This window comes from Erithacus rubecula (genome assembly GCF_903797595.1).
Source record: "Erithacus rubecula genome assembly, chromosome: 14".
NCBI classification, from domain to species: Eukaryota; Metazoa; Chordata; class Aves; order Passeriformes; family Muscicapidae; genus Erithacus; species Erithacus rubecula.
In genome coordinates this window covers 9924496-9951284 of record NC_136666.1, presented here as the reverse complement: position 1 = coordinate 9951284, position 26789 = coordinate 9924496, and the positions used below count along the sequence as shown (strand labels likewise).

The 26789-nt window shown below is 39.9% G+C and overlaps 1 protein-coding gene across 4 annotated transcripts in view; it reads right to left on the bottom strand.

The window, feature by feature from the left end:
- ARNT2 (aryl hydrocarbon receptor nuclear translocator 2) overlaps positions 1-26789 on the bottom strand; it is a 95153-nt gene that overhangs the window by 25071 nt on the left and 43293 nt on the right. For all 4 annotated transcript variants that reach the window (XM_079317539.1, XM_079317537.1, XM_079317536.1 and 1 more), the window contains 6 exons: positions 16533-16635; positions 14482-14547; positions 13997-14082; positions 6785-6861; positions 4712-4846; positions 3854-3928 (listed from right to left, as the gene is read on the bottom strand). In XM_079317539.1, the coding sequence (XP_079173665.1) occupies positions 3854-3928; positions 4712-4846; positions 6785-6861; positions 13997-14082; positions 14482-14547; positions 16533-16635 (542 nt within the window). The remainder of the gene's footprint in view (positions 1-3853; positions 3929-4711; positions 4847-6784; positions 6862-13996; positions 14083-14481; positions 14548-16532; positions 16636-26789) is intronic.

Here is a 26789-nt window from a genome sequence, read left to right as displayed (position 1 = left end):
AGGAATTTTTAATTTGGAGAGAATACACAAAATCCTTTCCATGCTTACACTATCTCCTTCAGAATTAAATCCTCATGCTTTGTCATATAAAATGCCAATTTCCAGCCTGTTTATAAAAAGAATACAGACTCAGGACAATCATCAGGTTGTGCTGTTATGCCAACAAAGAAACTTTAGGCATGTTTTAATGTGAAACACTTATGGAGAGATTGACAGAAACCAAACTTTAAAATGTTTTATATGTAAATCATAAACCAATGACTGCAGCTAAGCAAAAGCCTACAGGTAAAGCCATTTTGAGGTTGACTGCTTTTCTGCTTGGTACCCAGCAATACAATTAATATATGTGATAAGTAAGCATTAACATTTAGATCAATGCTTAAACACAATGGTGTTTATTTTTGTATTTTAGAAACCACCAGGGGTTGGTTTCCCCCTACCCCAAACATATTGGAAGACTCTCTAGGATGGCAAACTGCTAACAAGAAACACTTGCTTCTGACTTTCAGAAGAAAAAAGAGTGAGCCAGTGTCTGAATGGAGAGAGAACTGATAAGCCACTGTCCATTTTAATAGTATAAATCCTTGCTTGTACAGGCTATTTGTTTGTAACTAAGAATTCAGATGTCTGGGTTTAGTAGCTGAAGTTTTGTTCAATTCAACAGTTGAGCACCAAGTGAGGATTAAGAAGCAGCCAACTAAAATACATTCAAAGCAATCTTCTCCCACTGGCCCTGCAACAGCATTTCATGTGCTATCCAACAATCTGGGGTTAAACCAGAAGAAAATTTCCATGGTTTTAAGTCATTCAGCTGGCACTTACCTGGCCTATCTCTGTTTATATTTTACAGCTTTTCCACCAGGCTATCTCAGGCTTGCCACAAGGAAGGAAAGGGAAGGTCTACTGCAAATAAATGCCACATCTTGTGGATTCTTAATCATTAACATCTGGAATTTACTTTTTATTAGCTATCTGCAGCCTGTATTCTCTAAAAGTAGAAGACCCACTATTTACCCTCTGTCTTTATTGACAAGCAATTGGATTAAGAAAAATGTTCCAATCCTGTTTTTTTTAGAGGTTTGAAGTTCAAATTAATCAACTGGATATAGAACTAAATGGAAAGAATGCCAATAGAAGACAATGCAAACAGAAGACACAACAAGCTTTCGCAAAGCCCAGGAAAGTTTAAAACCATACTAAAGTAAATGATTCTGGTTGGTTTTGTTGGGGGTTTTTTAATGCTTTTACAGGGTTTTACTGAGCTCACTGAGCAACATTCTTCTATCAGCAATTTTCTACTACCACACCCAGGGCAGAAACCATAGAGCTGCTGTAGAGTGTGCAATCTGAATATTATCCTACTGGAAAGATATCCAATAGCTGCATATTGGACCCTTTGATATTAACCTATATTTGTTGGTCTTAACCTTGAGACTATCTTATTCTGGCCTGATTTTTTCCACCCTGATGAAAGAATTTATCTTCCCAAGGAAATAAAGCTCTGAGATAGATACTGGCAATTGACCAAAAATTGCAAACCCCACCCTCCCTCCTTCCCTCCTCTGTTATGCACCAGCCTGGTTCTGATACTGTCAGCAAATCAGAAGTGTCAAGTTTTCAGGTTTTAGGAAAAAAAAGAGTTTAACTGAAATCACAGTTACCTTTTTAATTAAGAGATTTCTAAGTTTGAACTAACAATAATAAAACAAATGGCAGTGATCTATTACCCTGAAACCCTGATTAAGCAAACAGTAATTCTGTAATAATATATAAAGCAGAGAGATTACTGGTGGGAAAATCCTGAACTGTCTTAAGACAGAGCACACAAACAAACCAGAACAAAAAATTTTAAAGCTAATGATTAAACTTTACTTTCTTATATTCTTGGGAAATAAAAACCACCTGGTGCAAAGCTGAAATGTTTACTTCAGTCTTTTTATTGCATGATGGGAATAACAGCCCCAGTCACACTGCTACTGTACTGAACAAAAATGCACTCAAAAAGGCATTGCCTGCTATGGAAACACTATTTTCATAGATTTGACATAGACTGAGTGAGCAGGAACTTTCACTTCTAATTGCATTTTTTCCCTGCTATCTTTCTGTATGACCTTAAGCAAATTCTGTAGCTCCCTGATCCAGCAAATCACTTATGCACATGCCTAGCAGTGAGTGGTGACAGTGGAGTCCCCAGCAGCTGAGTTCAGGGACACACTGGCAGCCTCCCACAGGCTGATCTCCCTCCCAGGGAGCACAGGGAGGACCAGATCATTAACTGCAATGTTCATTAGCCAGCCCTGCTGAGACACAGGCAACACTGGATGTCTGATGGGCCACTAGCCAGCAGCTCTCTGTCACTGTCTCTTGGACAGATGAGTGGAATCAATCATTTGGGCACCACTGAAAAACAGCATCTGTGCTCTCACTGCTCCTGCACTGCTGACAGCATCAGGCACTAGCTCAGGGAGCTGAACCAGCCCAAAGCTGGTTCCCTGCAAAAGGAATTAGTGCCTCAGCCCTCCAGAAAGCCCATCCGTGCCAGCACCAAGGCAGGAGGAAGGTGGGGAGGAGGGCAGGCAGGAGGGAAGAGGGGAAGCAGGAACTAACCCCTGTCAGGAGGATTCAGCTGCAGCATCACATCCCCAGCCAGGTGGGGCAGAGGAGATGCTCTGGGTGTGGTGACCTGTTTAAAGCATTCATAGCCTGTGAATCAACATCTTGAATTTAAGAAGTCTGCTGTTTGCACTCAGATTGTGCAAGGGAACTGGAGGCACAGCTGCCCATGGGGCTGGTAGTCCCTGTTGAAGGGGGGATGGTGAGAAACTGCTCAGGAGGACCAATATCTTACACTATGTCCAGTGCTTCTGCAGACACCACAAGCTCAGCTTCACAATCTGTTCTAGGGACACAGCATTCAGTTGGTTTTCCCCAAGAGGCTCTGTCTGTGCATGCCATGCCTGAACAAACAGCTGGCTATACGAATTATTTAGAAGTCACTTTATATTCACATTTCACCACTGAAAATACATCTCAGTGTCCAAGATGGATCAACACAACAGGGTTGAGCTATTGGCTGTTGTTATAAAATCTGGGACCACTGATATCAACTGAGCCTCAGCAATCAGTTAAACACCCTGTGCTGGGTGTTGTGCAGCAGGAAAGGCACTGAAAAGCCCAGCAATAGGAGGCAGCTCAGGGAAAGCCCTGCTAATGCATGTCCCAGACCAAGCTGGAACAGCAAGCTCTGCAGTGGAAAAAATGTCTCTGATTCAGCTGATGGAAATGTGGCCCATGATAAAAATTAATCCAAATCAGTAACTCTTCCTGTATGTTGTATTTATTTTGTTACTTCCCTGTACATTTCAATCTCCAGGAGAGAAAAAGGACCAAATTACTTGTTGATGTAAAGTGGTATAATTCCATTAAAGTACTTGAAAAAGCATTTCATCTATGCCAGCAGAGAACTGTTACAGACAATCCAGTGTCACAGAGGGATGTAACTACTTCCAAGCCAACAACCCATCTTGGAAGGTAAATAATTTTGATTACCACTTAACATAGTGGGATCAATACAGGAATGTCCAAAACAGTTCACCATGTGCAGCAAAAAAAAAAAAAAAAAGGTAACTAGAAGATTAATTTCTGAAAATATTGTCAATCTGTGCTGCAGTTTAAGCTGCCTTTAATTAGGCAGCTTAACCAACTGATTGCTGATCAACAAATTGTTTTGTATCTTGCCACTCCTTTTCCTAACAGAAAAAAATATCTTGAACTATGAAATTATAAACTACTTCTGTGGTCAAAATAATAACAAAATAATGAAATGTGGAACAAAAGGAGCAGGACACAGCACCTGTTGGAAACTCTCTCGCAAATGGCTTTGATCTTCAGGATGGCAGAATTCTAAAATATCTTTCCCCAGAAGATCCTAGAATAAAACATAAAGCTATGTAAAATCCCAAACTACAATACAAATCCATATGCAGACCTGCAAGTAATTCTTGCAAAAAAAGATCAATCACTCTTAATGGGACGACTCAGTTAATCTGGAATGAACCACACAAACAAGGTTTGTAGACATCATGCCTCATGCTTTTACAAAAAAGTTTAAGTGATTTTCTAATACCTGTGAAATAGTGCCCTGAAAAGACTGACATCTGCTACTATAGCTCATTTTATGGCACTAATTTTTGTAAAAACAGTTATTATAAAGCAATTTAAAATTTAAATAAATGAATAAGCAAATGAACAAGGAACTACTTTTGCCTCTAAACTGCAATTGTTAGGACTTATCTGAGGGAGTGCCGTGGTTCATTTACTATTCTACTCATTTCTGTACTAGCCTCCTGTTCAGAAGAGCAGATGTAAGCCTAAAGGAAAATAGATGCTGTAAATTATGTTTTCTTACTGTTCAAGAGATTGGTGGAATCAAAGGTCTACAGGACTAAAACTCTCTCCAAGCACTGTTAACCTTCTATCACAGAAATGTCTTCATTGGAAAGCTGTGCAAGGTTCTGAACACTCTGCTGATAGAATTTTAATCAGATCTAAAGGTCTAAGAAGATATCCCACACAGAGGCGTGGACAGCAAAGAAAAACAAACAGCATTTAGTACACGATGTGTGAATTATCAGCTACAAACACTTCATGCTTGCAAATGGGACTTTCTGCATTACTCCCCCCACTCTCCACATTCCCAGTGGCCACAGACCTGGGGCTGGTAGCCAATGACACTGATGCACCGTGGGTCCACAAAGGTGATGACTCCATCAGAGTTGTGCCTGGACAGGAACTCCGTGGGGACCGACATGCCGTTCATGTCCATGCACACGGGAGAGCTGGTCACCTGGGGCCAAGCAGACACACCACAGTCACCCAGGGCCAAATCTCACCCCACAGCTAAAGAACAGCTGCTGCCAGACTGCTCTCAAAACATTTTACAGACTGTAAAATAAAACAACAGCACAGATAATGACAGAACAGCTTTTAGTCCAGTTTGCGGGGCAAATATCTCAGGGCATCTATTGGGGCTTAGCAGCACAGCAGAGAAACAAACACACCAGAGGTTCCCAAGAAGGGGGGATTTAGTGAGGATGCAAGTCCAGCTGGATTCATCTCACTTTGCAGCACATCAGGCATTGTGGTTCCTATCTCTGCCAACCAAGGATGAGTGGCTTGCAGAGGACAATGCAGTCCATTCATTTTAGGATAGAAAACTAACCCTGTAGACCTAACCAACAGGACTGCTCAGACTAAACACTCCTGTTTCATGACATGAACCCCACCTGAAACACCTACAGAACCTGAACCAAGTCCTCCAGAGGCTGAGGTAGGGGATATTAGACCAGCAAGTGGCTGCTCATAATGAAAAACAGTTCTCTAAATATTTCTCAGATCTCATCAGAGAGAACTATGTGTTTTCAGCCTGAAATCTGTGCTATCAGGTCACTTCATATCCATTCTTTCCCACTGGAGGTAGAGGGGAGTGCTGATTTTCTCACAATTTCCAGAGCTATCTCTGCTAACAATGCAAAATGAGCAAAATCTCTTTTTTTTTGCTAATTTGGAGCAGATTAGCCAGTTAACTGTATGCAAGATTTCAACTTGCTATTACAGAACAAGAGTCTTTCATCTGTGCTCCCTGACTCCTTTCTGATTTAACCCACCACAGAGCTTCTTCCTGCCCTCCCTCACGTACCACAATGGCTCTTCCAATGTAACAGACGTTGTGACATTACTTGGAAATAGTCTTTCTTTGAAGCTGTAAAACATGAACCCCCATAACTTCCTTTTTTTTATTAGTGGTATATATTACTTTTGATTGTGAAAGCATGATTAACCTAAAACCCCTCCTGCAGCACTTGTGTAGCTCTGCCCTGGCCATGGAGAGCCACTCTGCAGACATGCTAACACTAGCAGGCTGTTCTCCTGGGCTAAGATGGGTTTGGCACCTGTGAAAGGGTCATTCCACCTTGTCAGGGTCATTCCACCTTGTCAGGAGGAGTGAGCCCCTCCAAGCAGATGGCAGCAAGTGCAGGGGATCATGCAAGAGGCTCAAACATGTTCACCCATGGCACAATTCCCAGACCAGGAAGATGAAAACTGTCCTCCCTGCTGTGGTGAAGGAGATTCACCATGACTGCTTTAGCTCAGAGCTCTGAACTCTGCTCAGCAATGCACAGAGGGGGAAATGCACTACAACAATTGCAACTGTCTGCACAAAAATGAAAGAAAATTTTATTCGCCCTGTTCCTTCAGCTCACATCTCATCTGAATGCATAACACAATACATACTGAGAATAAAGCTATGATTTCTGAAGTGCCTCTTGACTGCTTTATCTTTACCATTTTCAGAACAACTCCTGCAATCACAGTTTCTCAAGTAGTTGATTAGTCAGAGAGTGAATGACTGGAAAAATGGCAGAGAGTGCATTGCTGGCTTTGGGGGTCACTTTAACCCACCACCTGCAGCACCTGCACTGCCTCCAGCACCCCAGCCTTGCACACCCTAAGGAATGTCAGGCCTGTGCACACTCATTTCCAGAAGCATCTCTGCTGTTGTTACTGGATTAAACACATATATCCACCAAAATCACAGCCTAATTTTGCTCTGCTGACAAGTTCTAGACAAGTTACTGACTGCACAGACATCAAGGCACTTTATAAAGTGGAGGCATGTTAGAAGTTACAGTCTAGTAGCAAAACTGTGCAAATTATTTACAACCACACCAGAAAAATGATCATGCTTTCAGAAGTAGCTTGTGTATGGAAAGACTGGCATTACCTGAAGCCTTCCTATTGCCACGAGGCAGTATTTACTACCTTGTCCCACATCAGCATCTTCTTCTGGTATAGTCATTCCTGGAGTAAATGATAACAAATACTGTTATAATTAGGAAATTGGGATAAACAGTGATGCTACTGTCCTGGCTCTGTACTTTTCTAGATGCTTTAAATCTTACAAAATAACCTAATTTTCTTCTCTAAGATTCAGTCATTATTTCTGGGTTCAGATCAGATGATCCTTCTCAGCTGTGTTCAATCCTATATATCCCACATGTATACACAGTACCCATAGCAGCAATTTTGGCTGCTGAAGACAAAGCATATACTACAATTCCATTATATACTGAGATGGACAGTAACATTTCCATAAGTGCTGCTCTACCAGCATGTTATGGAACCATGGGGTCACTTAATCAGGTCAGTGAAGGCACACTATGTTGTTTTCTTTGTGAGTAACATTTTACAATGAGCCTTAAAAACAAGGCACAGCCTAAACTAATCACTAATTCTGTGCACATATCTACCAGCTGGTTTTACTTTTTTCTATAATGGACTAAACCTGCATCATTACGTTGAAAGACTGAAAACAATGTGGATGCTTTGCTACCACTGCTCGTTCCAGTTGTGTAACAGGAGTAACTACTATAAACACAGGAACAGCTTCAAAACATACATGTGTACTATTTTCCATCTCAGTGTTTCACAAATAGGAACATTCAGATTAGCACTGTTTATTTGCTTGTTGGCCAAGCCTTGAGTTAAGGCTATTTCCCAACTCCATACTGAGATATATTCGTTCGTATAAAACACTTGACAAAACGTCTTCCAGGACTGACACCACTGACCTATTTTAAGTGATCTGTAAACTCTTTCACAAGGATTTTAAGGAATTTAGTCATAACAGGCAGTGAATCATTTAAGAGGCACTTAAAAACATTAATGAAATCAATTGAAAAACAGCTACCATTTCTGAAACATTTCTTATTTTTTAAATTTATAATCCCCAATGTAAGTCAATCTTTGGACAGTCCAGAGGATGACAGCACATCACTTTCTTAATTGACACCTCTGAAAAACTACTAAAAATGCTGCTGAGTGAACTGAAGTCATCTCCAAGGATGCTATTTTGTATTAAAACAGCTATATCTTATCTGAAAATCAGTTTCCAAACAGCACTTTACGGGTATTTTCTGGTCCTTACTGAACAATAAAATAAAATAAAATAAAATAAAATAAAATAAAATAAAATAAAATAAAATAAAATAAAATAAAATAAAATAAAATAAAATAAAATAAAATAAAATAAAATAAAATAAAATAAAATAAAATAAGATAAAATAAAATAAAATAAAGTACACCAAGTATGAAAGAAACTCCCCCCTACCCCTCCATGTTTTTGTATCATATATTGAAACTTGTTCTGCAATAATTTCACAGTCCGGGGTGCACAATATCATTTGCAGCCCCCTACTGATAAGTAGAATTTTATCAAGAGGTCTCAAGAGCTTTACAAAGGAGGAGCATTATTGTCTCATCTAACAAGTCCTGTTTTGAGGACATAACTCTAAGCATTCTAGTTGGATAACCTTAACCAAAAGATCCCTTTCAAATGGAGTTTTCCATTTGAGAAGGATATATTTAAAGTATATTCACTTGACTTCAAAAGCTTTTCCAGTAATTTCCTTAGTGGCACAGAGTATTGCAAAGGACAGCAAAGATACAGCTGGACAGCTTCCACTTTGCATAATCTTTTTTTTCTCTGCAGCTTTCAACAATGCTTTCCTTTTTAGGAACTTGGTCCATGCTTGCTACTGCTCAAATAAAATCAAACTAACATAAACAACCTCCAAAATAAAACCTAACTAAGAAATATTATTTCTGATGTCACTCTGTCGACAAAGGGAGGCAAATTAATCAATACATGACCCAGTGGATTGTCAACACCCCTTCCCAAAGTGCCTAGAGAAAAAAATATGACAAAAACATTGTCTGCTTCTCTGCAATGTAGGGGCTACTACTGGCAGCATTCCATAGAGAAAAATCATTTTCTTTATTCTTCAGCTGATATTTTCAAAGATTCAACTCTGGGTGTCTTTACATGGGAGCGTGCATTTGTAGATGAGATTTACTTTTGCTTTAGCACATTTCCTATTGAACACACTCCAGTATGGACGGGTCAATAAAGATGTGCACTGCACTTTCTACCAGTTTGCCCAGCTCTTAACACAATGTAATATTCTTCCTTGACATCACCAAGTACCACTACTATCTCTAAAAAAAGTTGTAAGAGCTTGCAGGAAAGCAGCCATGAAACTGATCTTTAGGGGACACGAACAAAATAAACACACTTCAGTTATTCACATTCTTTATGAGTAACCCTGGGAGAGGGTTTATTTCTCAACACCAAATATACACCCCTCTCAAATAATAAATACAGTGCTGTGCTTGCCTGAGTTCATATCAACAATTGGCACAGCTAAGCTGCAACTGAGCATCACAAATAGAATGCTCTGCCGTCAGAGGTTATATTTAATTTCCACATGCCCTTTATACCAGCAAACAGTTTCCCACAGGGCAACAGCATGTGTTGGTGTGGACATAAGGAACTTTTTAGTTTTCCCAATGAGCTTCCAGTTGGCTCTAACAATAGAAAAGCTTCGTTTTCTGCTTTCTTTCTCTACCCTTCTGCCCTACATTTTCTGCGAGACACAGAACAGCATTAGTGGATTTATGGTTTTATTTCACTAGACTAAAAGAGAAATTATTTATAATTCTTCAGAAAGGTGGAATTTAAGTGTCCAATGGTCACTAGCAACCCCCTGATAATGCCTGCCTCCATCAGAACCATTTCTGATAGCTACTTGCCAGGGAAAGAATACACTGTGTGACTTTATCTCTCATACAAAACAGTGGAAAAAGGTTTTCAACAAAAAAAGCTGTGGAGAGCACACTAAGGATAAAAACCTTGTGAAAAATCCCAATAAAACTAAATTAACCACTCTTAAAAAAAAAAATATAAAAGCCTTAAAAATGACAGTACTGCAAGGAATATTCAAACAACTATTTTGTTTTGTATTGAAAGAGGGAGTATTTTGCACAAACGTCCAGATTCTGGCCAAAACTTTAAAATAACCTAACAGCTTTGGCATGCTGTGGTTAAGATGTTACCGTAAGTCTGACTTGGAAGACTAAAATGTTTCTTTTTAACTAAAGAGGAAAAAAAGATTTCAACATTATCTGAATTTAACATTATTCTGTGACTTTTTATTTGAAGTTTTCAAAACATGTATCTATTTCTTTTCTTCCCTCTGTGCTTTTCTGCAGATCCTGGCTTTGATTTACTGAAAACTACCAACATCCTGATAGACTGTACCTTGTCTCTTTACCAAATCTTATAGCATGAAAAAACAAGCAAAACAAACCTATTAGGAAAATATCATATGGACCACAGAAGACTCATTTCCTTCCAGGAATGAGATATTCAGAGGGGAAAAAAAACCAGAAGAACAGCAAATCTTGCTTCAGTTGAAAATGAAAATAAAACCAGGAGAAGGTCAGCACTTCTCAGTTTTATGACTGGCTATGAAACTGAAGCACTGTCTAGGCTGAGGATCACAAGGTCCATCTGTGCTGCTTGCCTGGGAACAGAGGAACAAAGGCTGGGACTGCTGCTCAGCCAGCTTCAAACAAGGGTCCTTTTACCTCCTGCAAAATAGCCCAACATCATGCTCTCATTATTTAACCAAACACACAACATGACTGGCTGGAACATCCATCTGAAATATCTGACTTCTTTTTCCTGACTTCCACACCAAATTTGCACCCTGATTACTTGAGGCCAGCATGTAACCCATGGGGATAGAAGTGTGTAGCTGTCATATGCCTGGTTTTGCACTTGATCTTAATTTCACCTGTCTTTTTAGGCACCATGGAGGAAAATGAACAGACCATTAACACATAGCCTGAATGGAGGGTGAGGCATGATGCTTGCTCTGTGCTCTCTCTCCTTTCTCACTGAAGAAGGGGCTGAGGACAGAATGCCAGTACACAAGCCTTGCTTTGTGGAAAAACCACAAAAGTAAGCTGGATGTGCCTGCTTTCATGCTGAACACAGACCTGAGCCATAACACAACAAACCCAGTCCTTAAAATATGCCACCATCTTATGCCTGTAGCTTATTCATTTTCACCTGTTTGAGGTACTCAGACCACTTCACATTTGCACAGACTCCTCCCTGCAGCAGTACTGTCAAATAGTCTATCACACCAATAAAAAACACAGTTCTTCTCTTGATGCTTCTGTATCAACACTGTTTTATTCAGTGTGGGAATAAAAAAATAAAACTAAGCACTGGCCACAGACAATGCAATTCAACCCACAAAGAGAAAATACCAAATATACTAAACAAATGAGATGAAAGACAGATTAAGGGCATTTGATAATTCTGGTTCTTTTGCTTATTAAACTACTCCTTGTATTGCATATTAGCTATACAATGCACATGCCACACTGCATGCTTTGAAAGAAAAGGATCTGGAGTTTATACCAGTGTCCACTTGACAACTGAAAAATAAATGAGAATTATCTTTTTGATCACTGAATTTTTAAACAGCTGTGATTTAGCACAAGCTCATTTATTCCCAAAAATCCAGAGACCATGCAGGGCTTGCTGATTTGAACAAAGTAATTTTATTACAGGGCAGAGAAGCCTTGGCAAATTCCATTACTGCTGTAGTTATCCCATTCGCTTTGCAGATTATGGTTGGATTACCACTGGAAATGAGAACAAATGCAGTGATGTTGTCACTTATTTACTCAAACATACAGGGGAACAATTCAGCCCATGGATATTCCAATTCAACTTTGAAAGTCAACGGATACATGAAAATCACCAACACAAAGTGGGGAAAACTGGGAGGGCACACACTGATGGAAGAGGCCCTGGTTCAGTTCTGTGTGCCCTGAAAAAGGCACTCAGATGTGACTAATAGGAGTAACAATTTGGATTGTAACATCAAAGACCTATGAAATTCCACATAAGACTGTCAAAATCAAAAACATCCCTTAGGTTTGTGCTATAGTTTGGAGGCATTAACATTGTGGAGGAGCACTGGGATATCATAAGGGAGCACCATGTGATTTTGAGGAGTGGAGTAACAGAAATGGGATGAAATCCAACATTACTAAATGCATAAGCATGCACTTGGGGAACAGTAACAGTCATAAGCTAAAGCAACAGAAATAGGATGGAATTTGATATTACTAATTGAAACATCACAAAATTCAAAGCAAGATTTGCAGTTGACAAGTGAGAAAAAGGCAACCTGGAAGACATATAAATTTATAGCAGATGTCTTAGGGTGCCTGCAGGATGCACCACAAAAAAAAGAAGGATGCTGCATCCTACACTGTCAGGCAAGGCAGGAAATATTGTTTGTGTTATCCATCACTACAACCTCATCTGAAATAAGAATGCATAGTGCCAGTGACCTACATTTTGAGAAGTGAAGCGAAAACATGAACAATGCAGAGAAAAGTCACAAGGGTAAAGAAAATGCATTCTAAGAACTGAAAGCAGAAATAAACTGGATTGTCTTTGCAAGGTCCAGGCTGACAGGATCTAACATCCTTCTGGAAACACAGAACACTGGAGAGACACAGAGACACAAGGCAGGAAAACTGCCATTTGATCTTTATGAAATAAAAGCATCCCAAAAAGTAATGAGGACTGAAGATTAAAGAGGTTGTTAGGCATAGGAAAGCAGCAAGTGTTTGTAAGAGTTGAGAAGTGTTTGGAAGAGTTGAGACCTCACTAATGCCAACTGGGATTTGCAATGTAATTGATACCTGACCACTGGGCACTCAAAAGACCCAGATGATCCTTTTAACCCCAGGGTGCTGTTCTGCAGAATTGGTGGCTGAAGGGCACATAGAGCCAACATCAGCACCTAGTGCTGACAAGAATTCATGCATCTGTAGCTCTGCATCACCAACATACACCCCTGAAGAGTTACACCTCTTTAAACATCCCATAACATGCAGCAAGATTCTCATTCAAGTTAAACAAAATCTTATTTGACCTACACCTTCCTGAGGAGACATCCCATATATCAAGGTCAAATTAAATTACATTTAGAATTACCAACAGAAAAGTAAATCTTGTAAAAGAAAACAAAACTGAAAAAGCATCCATTTTCAGGGCACTTTACAGACACTGTACTCTCACACTTTTGAGACAGAAGCAAAATTGAAATATCTTGACTCCTATTAAATCCTATTAGCAACAAGAGGGGCAGTTTTCCTCTGCTTCTGAAACTGCATTTCAGCAGAAAACCACCAACAAGTTCACATCTGCATGCTGGTGTTTGCACACCTCTGCACACATTTGGTACAAACCACCTCTCAGGACTCATAATCCCCAGATCAATGTGATTTATGGCTGTGGTGTACAACCACAAAAGGGCAGGACAGCTCCTGGTTTGATTCACGCCAGCAGGGCTGTCACACTGCAAACAACCTCCTCAACTCCTGCAAATGCCAAGGTCAAGTAACCCCACTCATAATGAGGTCTGGATGAGCTCCACTGTCTCCTCTTAGAATGTTTTCAAAGGTAAATATTCCCATATGTAATACTGAGTTCCAGCAGGTAAATGTTTTTCTCCGTAGATCGAAGTGGAATGCCAAGACCTGATTCCCAGAAAAACACCCTCAAAACAGGATTTATCACAAATACTGAACATTCTCAAGTAACACCTCTACTGAAAACATCTCTCTGTCTCAAGTGAAATTACACATTTTCATACATAGGTGCTTGCAATTCAATGCTTAAGTATAAAAACATTAATTGGTGTTTTCTAGGGGTACACAATCCTTTGTGTCCACCTTCTTAAAATGAGACCATTTTTATGTTGGTTTATCAACATAAATTGAAAACTTTTGACCCCAGTTTCTGGAATCCTGCCATTACTGGCAATTCCTACAGGTCCTCTGTGACAGTGAAATTGAGAAGGATGTCACATGGAAAAAGAGGGATGCCCTGAGTGAGTAACAACAGCTGATTTCTTCTTCTCAAAAGCTTCCCAAGGTGAGCTCTAAGTGGTTACCCCACTAAAATTCTCCCTGTTTTTCTAGCAGCAAGGAAATCTGAGCCAGTTTTTCAGCTGTCCTAAGGACAGTTTGGTGCACACCACCTCCCACAAGGAATACAAACCTGCTGGTGGCCAAGCCTTGATATAGCCAGTGCAATGGACAACAGCATATTGTGCTTCACCTTCTTTCACTGGGCCCAAGCCATTCCTGAATGAGCAAGAAACACAAAAACATCACATGGATGTGCAGAATAGCTTTGTACTTTCAAACTAAGACTACTAATGATTTACCAGTATTTGTAAGTTATGCTGGGAACACCCAAGAATCAACCTAGGGTTTTGCACACTGCCAGCTCTGTCATGCTTCTATTCAAGCTGTTCACACCTGTTTCCTGCAGTATTTCTCTGAGAAAAATACTGAAGATTGATTCAGAGATGGTGCTGGTGTAAGACAAAGAATCTGAGTGACATATGCAAAGAGATTTTGTTTGCAAATGATCCAGTGTGTGCAGGAGCAAGTAACACTCCTGGAGTGGGCATTAACCCATGGCAAATGACAGGGCTTAGGGCAACTACAGCTGCTTGCTGGTAAAATAAGTAATAGTACCTGTATCTTTTTCTCATGGTGGTTATTCTGTTCAGAGGTAAATGATCCAGAGGAGCATTTCCACACCTATAAGTAAATTAATATTTTAAAAGACTCAAAAATAAATATACACATGATGAAAATGCATTTTCAGATCTTCACTACCATATGTAAGTAGACAATAACAGATATGAATTCCTAGCAAAAAGTTGCATATGTTTACTTAGAACATGCTGCTTCCACAGGCTGAGCTTTTTAGATGTGCTATAAAAATCTTCTTTATTTTAGAAAAATAAAAGTGCCTGGAAAAATATTCCCTTCCACACTCCCCAGGTATAAAGACTATTTGAAATTGATATCCAAAGGGTGGCTAAAGAATAGACACACTTCAAAATCCCATAAAACAGGGGTAAAAACTAGAGAAAAATATGTCAGGCCCCCAAATATTCACACAAACCAATCTCAGTGTTCCTGTAAATACACTGGACATAATAATTCCACTGCCATATACACCAGCTATGTCTGTAGACATTAAGATCATGTTTGCAAGATCAAACTATTTACACTGTCAACTAACTTTGTTTAACACTTGTTCATGTGTATTTTGTGATACTTGTTAGTATGCCTAACTGTATCATTTCAACAGTCCATCTGAAGCTGAGTAAATAGTTTGAAGGGCAAAAGCAGTTCATTTTTAATGGCAAAATAATAACAACAATGAAAGAAGCAACCACAAGGAAAGTTCGCATTATCTGAGGCCCATTTTTCCCAGAAGGTTTTCTTTTTATTCCTTTAACTTTTTTTTTTTTTTTTTCCTTATCAGTCACTGCCAAAGAGAAGAAGTGAACAACTAAAGTAAGATTTAGAAATACAAAAACAGTGGGGTTACTGGCATGTGTAAAATCACTCTCATGCACTGGAATTTACAGAATAAGAGTGCTAGGAAATAACTGCAATCTGAAGTGTTTTGAAAGCTGGGGAACAACTGCAAACAGGACACTAGGCCTGGTTTTCTTTGCACAAACAACTCCTGACATGATGTGCATCTTGGGAGGAAGAAAAAGCATTGTTCTCAGTGCTGCTCTGTTGAGCTGTATTTCTTCCCTCTCTGTTAAGGGGGGAAAGGTTCTACAGCTCTGAAGTCTGAACACGCAGGTATAAAGTCTATAAAAACCTTACAAAGACACCCAAGAGCCATACATTCAGCATCTTCACAAGACTGGAAAAAACCTACCATACTACCAAAGTACAGGTATCTGTACTTTAATATGTTAAAAACTGTGCTTTGTGTGTTTCATTCTGTAATGAATTTTGCAGTGCTGTTATCAGCATTGATACTGGACTTAGCCTACAGATGCAATTATGTACTTTCCCCTCCTAACCACAGACAAAAATTTATTGCAATAGCAACAGGCATTTTAGCCTGTTAGCACTAAAATATGAGAAGTGCTCACAAGCCCCCAAAAAAGCACTGGGCAGACAAATCTCTTGAAAGAAGCCCAAACAGTGCAGGAGAATTTGGAAAACTGCAAATCAAAAACCCTCTAACAATTACTCATTTATCTAGCATCAGCCAGCTGACATCTGGTTAATTCATACCAGGCTTAGGTTAATTCCTCCATAGCTGGCAGGTTTGCAACTAAATTCTTGTTTATCTTCAAGATTCTTTTAATATTCTTGGTTTGCTGAAAAAATACACAGAGCTGGGTGTTCATTACACTTGCGAAAGCTTTGTTCCCAAAGTATCGATTTGAGTCACTTTACTAGAAAAGATAGTGTCTAAAATTGCAGGGGTGAAGCAGTCATGAAGCCCTCTGGAAAAAGGAAACTACACCTCACACTTATGATAATAACTACAAAAGAAATGAGATGCTGTTTTGTCATTAGCTGTTCAAGGAAGACTAGTTTCAGTTTCCCTCCAGTTCCTAAAACAAGGATTCTAGAAATACTTCATGGGAGTGTGTCACTACAGCTTCAGTTTGTAATCAAGGCCAAATTAGTGCAACAAAATGTCTGAAGTCTGAGCTGAGACAGGACTGGAACCATTATGGGAACACAGGGGAACTGCATACCTCATCCTGCAAATGAAAGAGCGCCTGGATCCCATGCACATTCTCATTGAGGACTGCTGACCTTCCTTCTTTACTGTCCCCGTCTTCAAGTCCAGGATTCGTCCTACAAATGCCAAGGAGAGCAACATAAATTTAATTTCATTTACTAGAAACTAAGATAACAAGAAATTAATGAGCTGAATGCCATTAGACCAGTTTGGGGGAAAAAATACCAACAAAAATCCCTCTTAATCCTGGTCTCACAGGGGATGATCAGCGATGTGCTGGTTTAACCAACAATTTCAGCAAAGCTGACTCTGAGTCACGGGAGGGATGGCTCTTCTTGGCTGGCCCAAGACCAACTTCCAGGGCAGAGTCAAATGCCTGGAGGCAAACAAGGCAATGACAGCAGGCAGAGCTTTTGACTTGATCTGCTTCTCTTTACCAGAACTGTGGATAAAGCAACATTTATCAGTCCCCTGACAGCAGCTCCTCTTGCCCTGTGCTTGCCCTATCCAGAACACTCATCACAGCACCCCTCAGTCAGAGCTGTCAGCATGGTGAGATGCACAAAACACCAAACTTTTCTCCTTGATGATGAGATACAGGATTTGTCACAACAGCCCTTGTGCTGGAGCCCTTTTAAAGTTGATAAAAAAATTGATACATCAAGAGCATTTCTAAAATTTATTTTCAGACCTGTCAGTGAGATTATCTGATTCATCACACAGCAACACAAGCCTGTGCAAGGTCCAGGGCCTAACCCTGCTCCCTACAGCCCTCAGAATCACACACCACAGCTTGGAAAAGGGATGACAGCCACCAAGCCAGCTCAAGAGAGGACAGGACAGAGGGAATGCATGCCAAGGTAGGAAGGGGCTAACAGATTCCTTTTTTCATTTAAAACAGAAGACTGATTACAACAGGTTCAGATCAGGACACTGGGTATCACCCAGAATCCTTCTGCTTATCACCAAAGAACTAACAGAATGGATTTTCACATCTACAGCCCAAATGCTAAGGGATGACTACAAAACCTAGCACAGAGTAGAAATTAATCATTGGACCACATCCACAAGGCTCAAGGGCTGGATGCAGCCACAAAAAGTGACAGTGGGCCAGAGAAATGCAGTGGAACAGCTGCCAGGCAATTAAATGACAGCCACCAGTGCTGACAACACATGGCCATGAGCAAACCCGTATATTTAAAGTGAATATCTTTCAGTAACTGAAATTATACAAACTCAAGTATTCAGTGTGGTATAAATAGCCAGGTTTACAGCAATATAAGGCATCTATTCTGTCCGTACTGAATTGAAGAAAACATGCAGAATTCATACAAAGTTTCCCTCACCAGACTGACCTAAAAGTCTCTGTCCAAAAATTAAGTTCTGAAATAAACCTACTGCCAAACACTAAGTTCAGAATTACTCTACCTGTAAATATTTACTTCCACCCATGAATGGGAACAAAATCATTACAAATAGTTTTGAGATAAGGAATTAGGCAGCAGCATTTTAGTTTTAAGGTAAACTCCAGATACTCCTTCTGGAGTAAAGCCACCCCTGGCAAAAGAAGATCAGACCTCATTTGGTGTTATCTTCAAGGTATATCTCAGATGGTTAAGAAGTCAGCAAGCCTGGGGAACAAGTCCTAAAGGTGCTTCAATTTAAAGCACTTGGCAATATATTAAATCATACCTGGGCTATGATTCAGGTATGAGCAGGGAAGAAATGACACCACATTTCCCAGCTCAGCTGTGCTCACCCCACGATGCAGGATGGATCTGAAGTTCTAACACACTTCCCTTCCCTGCAATGAACACCCTCATTTTCTATAGTTAAAGTCACAGTCTACTTCCCCATCCCCCCAAATAATCAGACAATTTAGAGAAATAAAGTATCATCAGGCAGGAGGCAGACTCATTCACAAATGAAGGCACTGTACAATAAAGCACATAAAGACAGAATATATGTGCAGGATCCAACGGCTGTCTCTGTTAACAGGCCAGTCAAATCAAACCACTAAAAGCAATTTTCTCTTAGGGCAAAATGACTTTGCCATGCACACACACAAAGAAAATAAAAGTTGTTTTCTGTGCACTTTTCTTTTTTCATTCCAATACAAATTCTTGAAGAGACACCAATATTAATCAAAAAGCACTGACAGTGAATGTAACTCAGCTAATAGAAATTTCTGTTTTTATCATCCAAGAGCATCTATTACAAAAAATAGAGGATATTTCACAATTATGTGACCACTAAGTCTAAATTTGCTGACACATGTTCCTTTGGCCTGTCTGGAACCCCCAATAACAAAAGAGTTTTTAAATTTAGCTTTTTGTTTGGCAATGTCTTTGAAATATGTACCAGATAACAAATACAGTTCTAAATTTTGCCCTGACTTACAAAATCGCTGCAGGGGGTATGTGAGTCAGAGAAATGTTTGCTGTACTGATACTTTGACAAAGCTCTCTCAGCAGCTTGTTTCAATAGTTCAGCATTCATATGTCAACCTTGTAGAGCTCTAACAATATATTACAGATTTTGAAATAGAACAAGCAGTTTGTGTCTCATTTGTTATTTGAATCTTATGATCAAATTATATTAAAAAGAGGAAGAATTATAGATTAATCATAGCTAAATATTGATATATAAAATTGTAATTAATTATAGATTAATAGACTAAATCAAGCAAACTGGCATTAATTGCACCATGCTCAGTGATTAATGCTCATTTAGGTTTCTCCATGGGACAAACACAAAGCATATCTGATGTTAAACTTGGAAATTATACTCTTATTATTAAGAACTATTCCAGGACGCTCTACAACTTCTGTTAACTGAACAGTGCATGTGTGCATTTTTTTAAAAATTCTCCTTCTAGTTTCTTCAGAAGGGCCATTTAACAGCCCAGTGCCACCACCAGCTGGATTCCTTATGAGCTTCCCCATAAACTGCTAATTGCAGATTCATGTTCAACTTTTCCCCTCTCCAGTTCCAGATACAACCCTGGGATGCAGTAAGTGCAGGAGCACTGCTGTGACTGACACTGCTGTCTTATTGCCCTTTACAGCAGCTGCACAACTCAGAGGAAACCAGAGTTTGCTCTGCTGAGAAGGAGAAAGCAAAACAATGCTGATTAAAATGGACACATAAATCTTTCTGGCTCGTCTGGATGTAATGGATAATTTGTTGAAATCTCCCCATCCAGTCTCCATCCAGAAGGCAGTATTGCTTCAACCTGTAATAAACCAGTTGTTGTCTGAGCAGGAAAGCACTGTGTGATCCAGGAGCCTGATGTAAACTGCTGTGACAGGAAAGGGCTGGCACACAGAGGTGAGGACAACGGGCAAGTTCATTATTTGGGTAGAATTAGAGAAGCCACATAAAGCTCTTACCAGTAAAGAGATAACAGATTCAAGTACTGGGGACACATGCCAGGGTGTTTGCAAAGATGCTCTGAAAACATTCTCATGATGATCAAGGGGGCAAATGTTCATGCTGGCACTGATGTGCCCCTTGTGTGTGCTAACAGCAACTGGATGAGGCACAAACCTTCCCCTTTTGGATCTCCAGTTGCTACTGAGAATGTTCAAACTTGTGTCCTGTGCTTGCAATGTTTTGAGATGAACACAAGCCAAGGATTGGCCTGGGTCTACTGGAGTTCATGGGGTTTCAAATCTGGGAATTTGGCTCAAACCCACTTTCACACAATAGCACCAGCCTATTAGAAAATTTCCCTCCATGTTTATGCACTAAGGTTTACATGCTAAGGTTTATAGCCTGGTAATCAAACACAGTCTGCTCTTTTTACTTTTTCCAGGTTTCAGGGTTTTTTTGGTGGTTTGGTTTGGTTTTTTTTCTGTTTATTTGTCTGTTTTTAATTCAAAACTCCATATATTTCAACACCTAATTCTACCATAAACACTTTCTCTGCTGGACTCCCAGTTCCTAAGAATGCTGCAGTATAGAAAGAAGGGGTATTACATAAGGACATTCTTCTGCAAAAATTTCAGTGCAAGTTGAAATGGCTCAGTCTAAAACAACCATGGAAACCATGAGCATGGAAAAACCCAGCTCATACATCTCAGAAGAAATTTGGTTTGGCCTCATGTGCACAGCAATACTATTGGCAAGGTACATGATACAATTTTCTATTTCCCTCTAACTCATCAGCAGATGGACTCCTGCTTTGCACAGAAACATGGACCTGAAAGAAAAAGAGTCTGAATTAATATATGGACTCTCACCTTGACCTCAATACCTTAAGCAATCCAGCAAGTTTCACCTTTTAGTTGATAATGTCTTGTCTTACACAGACAAAATTAGATATTTCATAACTATTCTCAGCCACTGATTGTCCACGTATTTCCTTCCAGGCAAAATTAAAAAAAAAGATAAACTAAGTTTGGTTTGGACAAGATAACAAAAGATGACTTTGTGCTCATCAAAAATACTCCACAGGCTGCTCAAGGAAGAAAAACAGAACACAGGAATACTGCTCCCAAAAATCCTTATGAAAACTAAAACCATCTTTATCTTACTACAAATAAGGAAAAAGCAAGACCAGGATGGAGGAAAACAAGAGGAAATAATTAAAAACAAAAACAACGTGATGGTCAAGGTACTGTTGCTGCTGAACAGAGCTCCAAATGTAAGCTCACCCTCAAACTGAAGGGTCAGAGAACAAAGGATTTCTGTGGTGATGTTCTGTATTAGTACATTAAGTCTTCAGAAATTAGCAGAAAAGATCAGCTTAAAAATCTTTGAGTGTTCTACGGTTTGTGGAGAATCAATATCCAAGTCACTGTTTGGGATAAACAGTCAAGTTCAAGAAAACAAGGTGAAACTCTTCTTGAAACTGCCAGGTATGAGTTTGCACATATGCACTGACTACAGCTGAGCATTCAGCTTTACACTGAGGTGCTCAGCTGACAGAGTTCCTCTTCAAAACAACAGATGCACTACAAATGCATAAACAAAATGCCTCCAATAAGACTAAGTAGCCTAAATTCGATCAATTTATATTAAATTAATCTTGATAAGCTTATGCCAGAGCAATTATTCTGCATTAATTCAACAATTAAACCAAAATAAAATAACTTTACAATAACACAAAATAGAAGAGCCTTACAACTGTAAGGGATATGATTTTATCTCGTGTTTAGTGCAGCTCAGCAAGCACTTTAAGCTCTATTAAGTATAATAAATACACATCCATCCTGTGGATTCCAATATAAAAAAAGTTACAGACCACATTAAGAATCACTACTGCCTTGCAAACAAAGTATTTGAAGACTCTCCTTCCAGGAATTCACATTTATATAAACCAGATGAAGTTCGCAATATACAAATAGAACAATATACAGATTTTAAAAAAAAAGAACCCAAAACACGGACAGCCTTTTTTTAGCATTATGGGATTTATTATTTACATAAAGGAAAGGCTTATAAAAGCAAAGACTCGACCTACCATGCACATACCCATATCAAACAATATCAAACAATAAATTCTAATAAAACTGTACTGACAAAAAGTACATCCCTCTGCCCCCTCATCGAGAGGAAAGCAAACATATGGAACACCAACAATACTAAAAACACAGGTGAACTTAAGACCATCCTAACTTAAAATTGCAAACTAAGGGCAGAACCACAAGACTGGCACCAGTTTCCCAGTGTACCCAGTGCTGATTCCCAGAGCCAGTGCTGATTTTTACAGCTGCCTCTCTCACTCACATCAAGGTTACAGTGCAGCTCCCAAGAAAAAACCCAGTAAGCTGCTGTTAACATTCCTCCTTCACATCTGTCAAAGAGTGAATGGTGTGTTCTCCAGACTGTCTCCCCTGTGGTGCAGGGGTCCCTGCCTCTGCCTGGAAGGTGTCTGGTAGCACAGGTCATCCATCCCTCACTGGTACCACAGCCTTTATGGAGCAGAACCAGGAGTGACAAAAATGGACATGTTCCTATCATGTGCAGATGGCTGATGCAATCTAAGTCTTCCATGATATTAAAATCATGATCCTTTCAGAAGTTTCAAGGACCAAGAAGCAGTGCAGGTGCAAATAAGGTCTCTCCATGTATAATTCCCACTCTTGCTTCCCAGCTGGCCTGTAGAGAGGATGGGACTGCACCCTGCCAGCCTGCTGTACAGCAGCACAACACTTACACCTCTCCTCTGCCATACAGAATTCTGTGCCTGGCAAATTCTGCACAAGAATGAAGCCAAAGGGACATTGGTATACAAACATCCCTTGAGAATACAGTAGAACTGTAAAATCAGTCAGCTCACACAGCCTGGAACAACATCAGGGACCACACAGGACCTCCCAGCTGTGGTCATACTGCACACAAACCAACCAAGAAACTCGTGGGATGGCAGGGATAAAATTAAGTTGCTCTTGATCTTTGGCTCTTGCTCCAAAGCTGGCACTGCCTTCTACCCAGCAGTTATGAAACTGCTTTAGATTTTCCAGGCTGGGGCTTCCCTGTGCTTGTTGTACCCTACAGCAGGAAGCAGCCCCATAGCCCTGCCCCACTGCACACACACTACATTGCAATACACTGACAAATAAATGTATTAACATACAAAACAAATAACTGGCTTGGAGCAGGTATTTGCTGTTAGCAAACATCACAGCAACTTCCAGAGGACATCTATAACTTCACTGTTATTTTAAAGGTGAGGACACTGAACCCAAAGGAATGATTTCTCCTGCCTGCAGTCAGGCAGCAGTGGAGGTGCAGCTGGGAACAGGGTCCAAGCTCACAGGACAAGAGGTTTCAACATGCTGCAGCTCTAGATAAAGAAAATAATATCATGCACAGTGATTCTCAGTAAACCCATATAAATCTCATGATACCTGTATGCTTAACAGGGCACAATCTGCTTAAATTTATGCTTCCAAGACAAGACTACAGGCTGAGTGTCCTATTTACATGCAGTGGTAGCCTCTGGATAAATCAGTATAAAACTTGAAGGCCATGAAGATGCTCAGAGGGCAGGAGCACCTTTGCTATAGAGACAGGCTGGGAGAGCTGGAATGTTCACTCTGCAGAAGAAAAGGCTCTAGGGTGACCTAAGAGCCCCTTCCAGTACCCAAAGGGAGCCTCCAAGACAGATGGAGAGATATTTTTTCCAAGGGCATGGAGTAAAAGAACACGGACAAATGGCCTTAAGATGAAGAAAGGCAGGTTTAGATTAAACATGAGGAAGAAATTCTTCACTCTGAGAGGGGTGAGGCCCTGGCACAGGGTGCCCAGAGAAGCTGTGGATGCCCCTTCCCTGCAAGTGTTAAAGGCCAGGTTGGATGGAGCTCTAGGTCTAGTGGAAGGTGTCCCTGCCCATGGCAGGGGGGAAGCAGGGACAGAGATGATCCTTAAGGTCCTTTCCAAGCAAAACTATTCCATGATTATAAATACAAACCATCAAAGCTCAGTCTCCTCACTAGCCTAGCTTCTCAGGGGGATTACTTGAGCCTCTCAAAATATGTTAAGGTTTACATCATCTAATTGCAAAAGGCGTTGTATAAGCATTAGAGTCAAGTTATGACATTCCTACAATAGAATGAAGAGTTGATCCAGTCAACAGCAAAGTTTAAAAAAATTAAAAAAGAAGTAATGCAATTGAAATGCACCTATTTTTAAATATCTGTCTGTTCCCTACTTACCAACTGGAGACAGTGACCCACAAGGGGAAAACTGAAAAGCTTTCTCACCCCCTCTTATTTTTCAATAAGAAACCCCTCATGTTACACAGTTGTTTGCTTAATACAACTTGTTATTATAAAAGCTCACAAAGCCAAAAGGCCCCTGCTGTATCTGCCTTCATGTTTGACTAGCCAGTCTGCATCATGTCATTCTACACAGTGTTGGGCAAATATGCATCATTTTAATTAAATTTAAAAGAAAACTATGTGGGCTTTTCAGTCTTGCTATTCAGTTAATTTTAAGGGACTATCTGAAGGGATAGTGTTACAGATCACATGCAAGTCTCTCTGCTGATGGACCTGGAAAAACTGGACTTGAAACTGGAGCAAATAATTCAAAGCATATGTTGAAAGTTAAGTTATAACACAAAAAAACCCTCAAAATCAACCCATATAACACTTTAACTAAATGTCTTTTGAACTCTCAAGAATGGTTACTGAAAGTATGAGGCACACTCAGAATATTAAGTAAAACAGCTTTTTGAAACCTACACAGATTGTAAACTCTCTGTAGACATAGATGCTGTGTATTTATCTGTGATCTGTGCAGGTGTTTTCATTCCCAAAACAAGTACCTATGGCAAAGTTCATGGCTCCATGATTTGGACAGTTGGGAGTAGCCCTTCTGTCACAAATACCAAATGTACCTGAAAGAAAGACTGAGCTGGAGAAAACTATCACAGTAACATCTGCCAGTGATCCAAGGTACAGACAGCTCCTCAAAAGATAGTTGGACTTTCTAGAGTAAGGGATAGAAACACCAGAAACTCCAAAGCACCATCAGCAGATACTCCCAGGACAGAACAGCTATCCAAAATAAGACTCAATTATGTAGTTTATTCTTTACCATTCACAGCTGCAAAATAAATCAATACATAAAGGTTCTAAGTAGCTTCTAAACTAACCTATTTGTTTCACTTGGAAGCTCAGCAAGAAGCTTTACTGAAAAGCCCTTTTGCCAAAAAAGCTTCAGCTCCTGGCATTCTATACTACTTGTACTTCATTATCAAACTCAAGTAACTGGGATTTATGCTTTGTTAGTAAATACTAGTATTGTCTGGTTCTGAAATCTGGCTGTGGTAACACCACGGAGTAGTTCATCAGAGGAAATAATGACCACAAGATGACCTTGTAAGATACTTTGCTGTGGACAGAATTAAATTTAAACACATGAGAAGGAAAAGAGAGGGAGGAGAAAAAAGCTCAAGGATGCTGCCTGCTTGTTCTTACAGGTTGTTCTTTAATTCAATTAAAACACGGTGTGTGAGGCAAAACATCCATTATAGGTTTTAATTCTCTATTTGAAGACTCAAGACACTCAAAAATCACATGCAAAATCTCCACACTATGAATACAGAAAGAAGAATATTTGATGATGTAAGTTCACATCCCAGGGACTGCAATAAAGCAGATCAAGCTAAAGAACACTGCCTGTGGGCCAAGCTCCCTCTCTGGGTGTGAGCTGCAGCTCCCTGCAGGGAATGAGAGGAGCAATGGAGCCATAGTCTCAGCAAGCTGGTGGCAGGATCAAAGAACAAGAAGTGCTGTCCTTGCTGCTACAGAGCTGAGCCTCAGCTAAGGATGGAGAGATGACAGCAGGGATAAATCAATTATGGGTGGAACACTACTACACACAAGGCACCACTCCTCCCTAGGCTGCTACTACAACTCATCACCAATAATAAAATATTTTAGAGCCTTGTATTGACTTCATTGAGACAACACAACATTCAAAGCTCCTGTTCCACAAGATAGATGCTAAGGCTGCATTCTCCCAGCATCTGCTGCCATCAAAGCGCTGAAGCACCTCCAGGCAAACTTGGATTGTTTTATTGCCAATGTGTGAACCAAAGAAGTTGCTCAGGTATTTGTAAAACACCAGTATTTTTGCAGGGGAGGAAAACCCCACTAACTCCATATATCTCATGGTGTTTAACAAAACAGAGGAGGTTGAACAAATATTGAAAATTAAAGAAGTACCCACCACCCTTGAAACCCAGCAAGTGAAAGTGATCCAGTCCAACATCTGTAATAACACACCCAAGAACGAAGCAGTTTCCAAATGGGAAACTCAAGGTGAAGACTGAATAGAAACAGCAACCACAAAACCCACTTGCATGTGCATGTCCAAACACCTGAAAATTCACCCTAAATGCATTCCCTAAAGCTAATCAGGTGTAGTAAGTTTGTCTCAGGAGTACTAGGCTAAAATTGTTTCCTTGTTTTAGTAAAAGCATGCACTGACCTCTTTAAACCACCATTATAATTACCAAAGTAATTTTTTAAAAATGCAGTTTATTATCACTGGTTTTCCTTCCAGTATTATCCACCCAAATGGAATGTGGCAGCAGCAGGGAGACCACTGGGTCACTGTGTTTGTGTAGGAGTTGCTTTTGAACTCCATTATACATACTTGGCTTCTCCCAACATTTGGGACTTTTTCTCCCCCCAGAAACAGTTCTAGAGACCAAAGGAAAGCAAAATTCACTTGGAATGTTTGAGAGATTAAATGTACCATACATTTAAAATATGATCATTTGAAAATAGCAATTTTTTGAGAACAGACT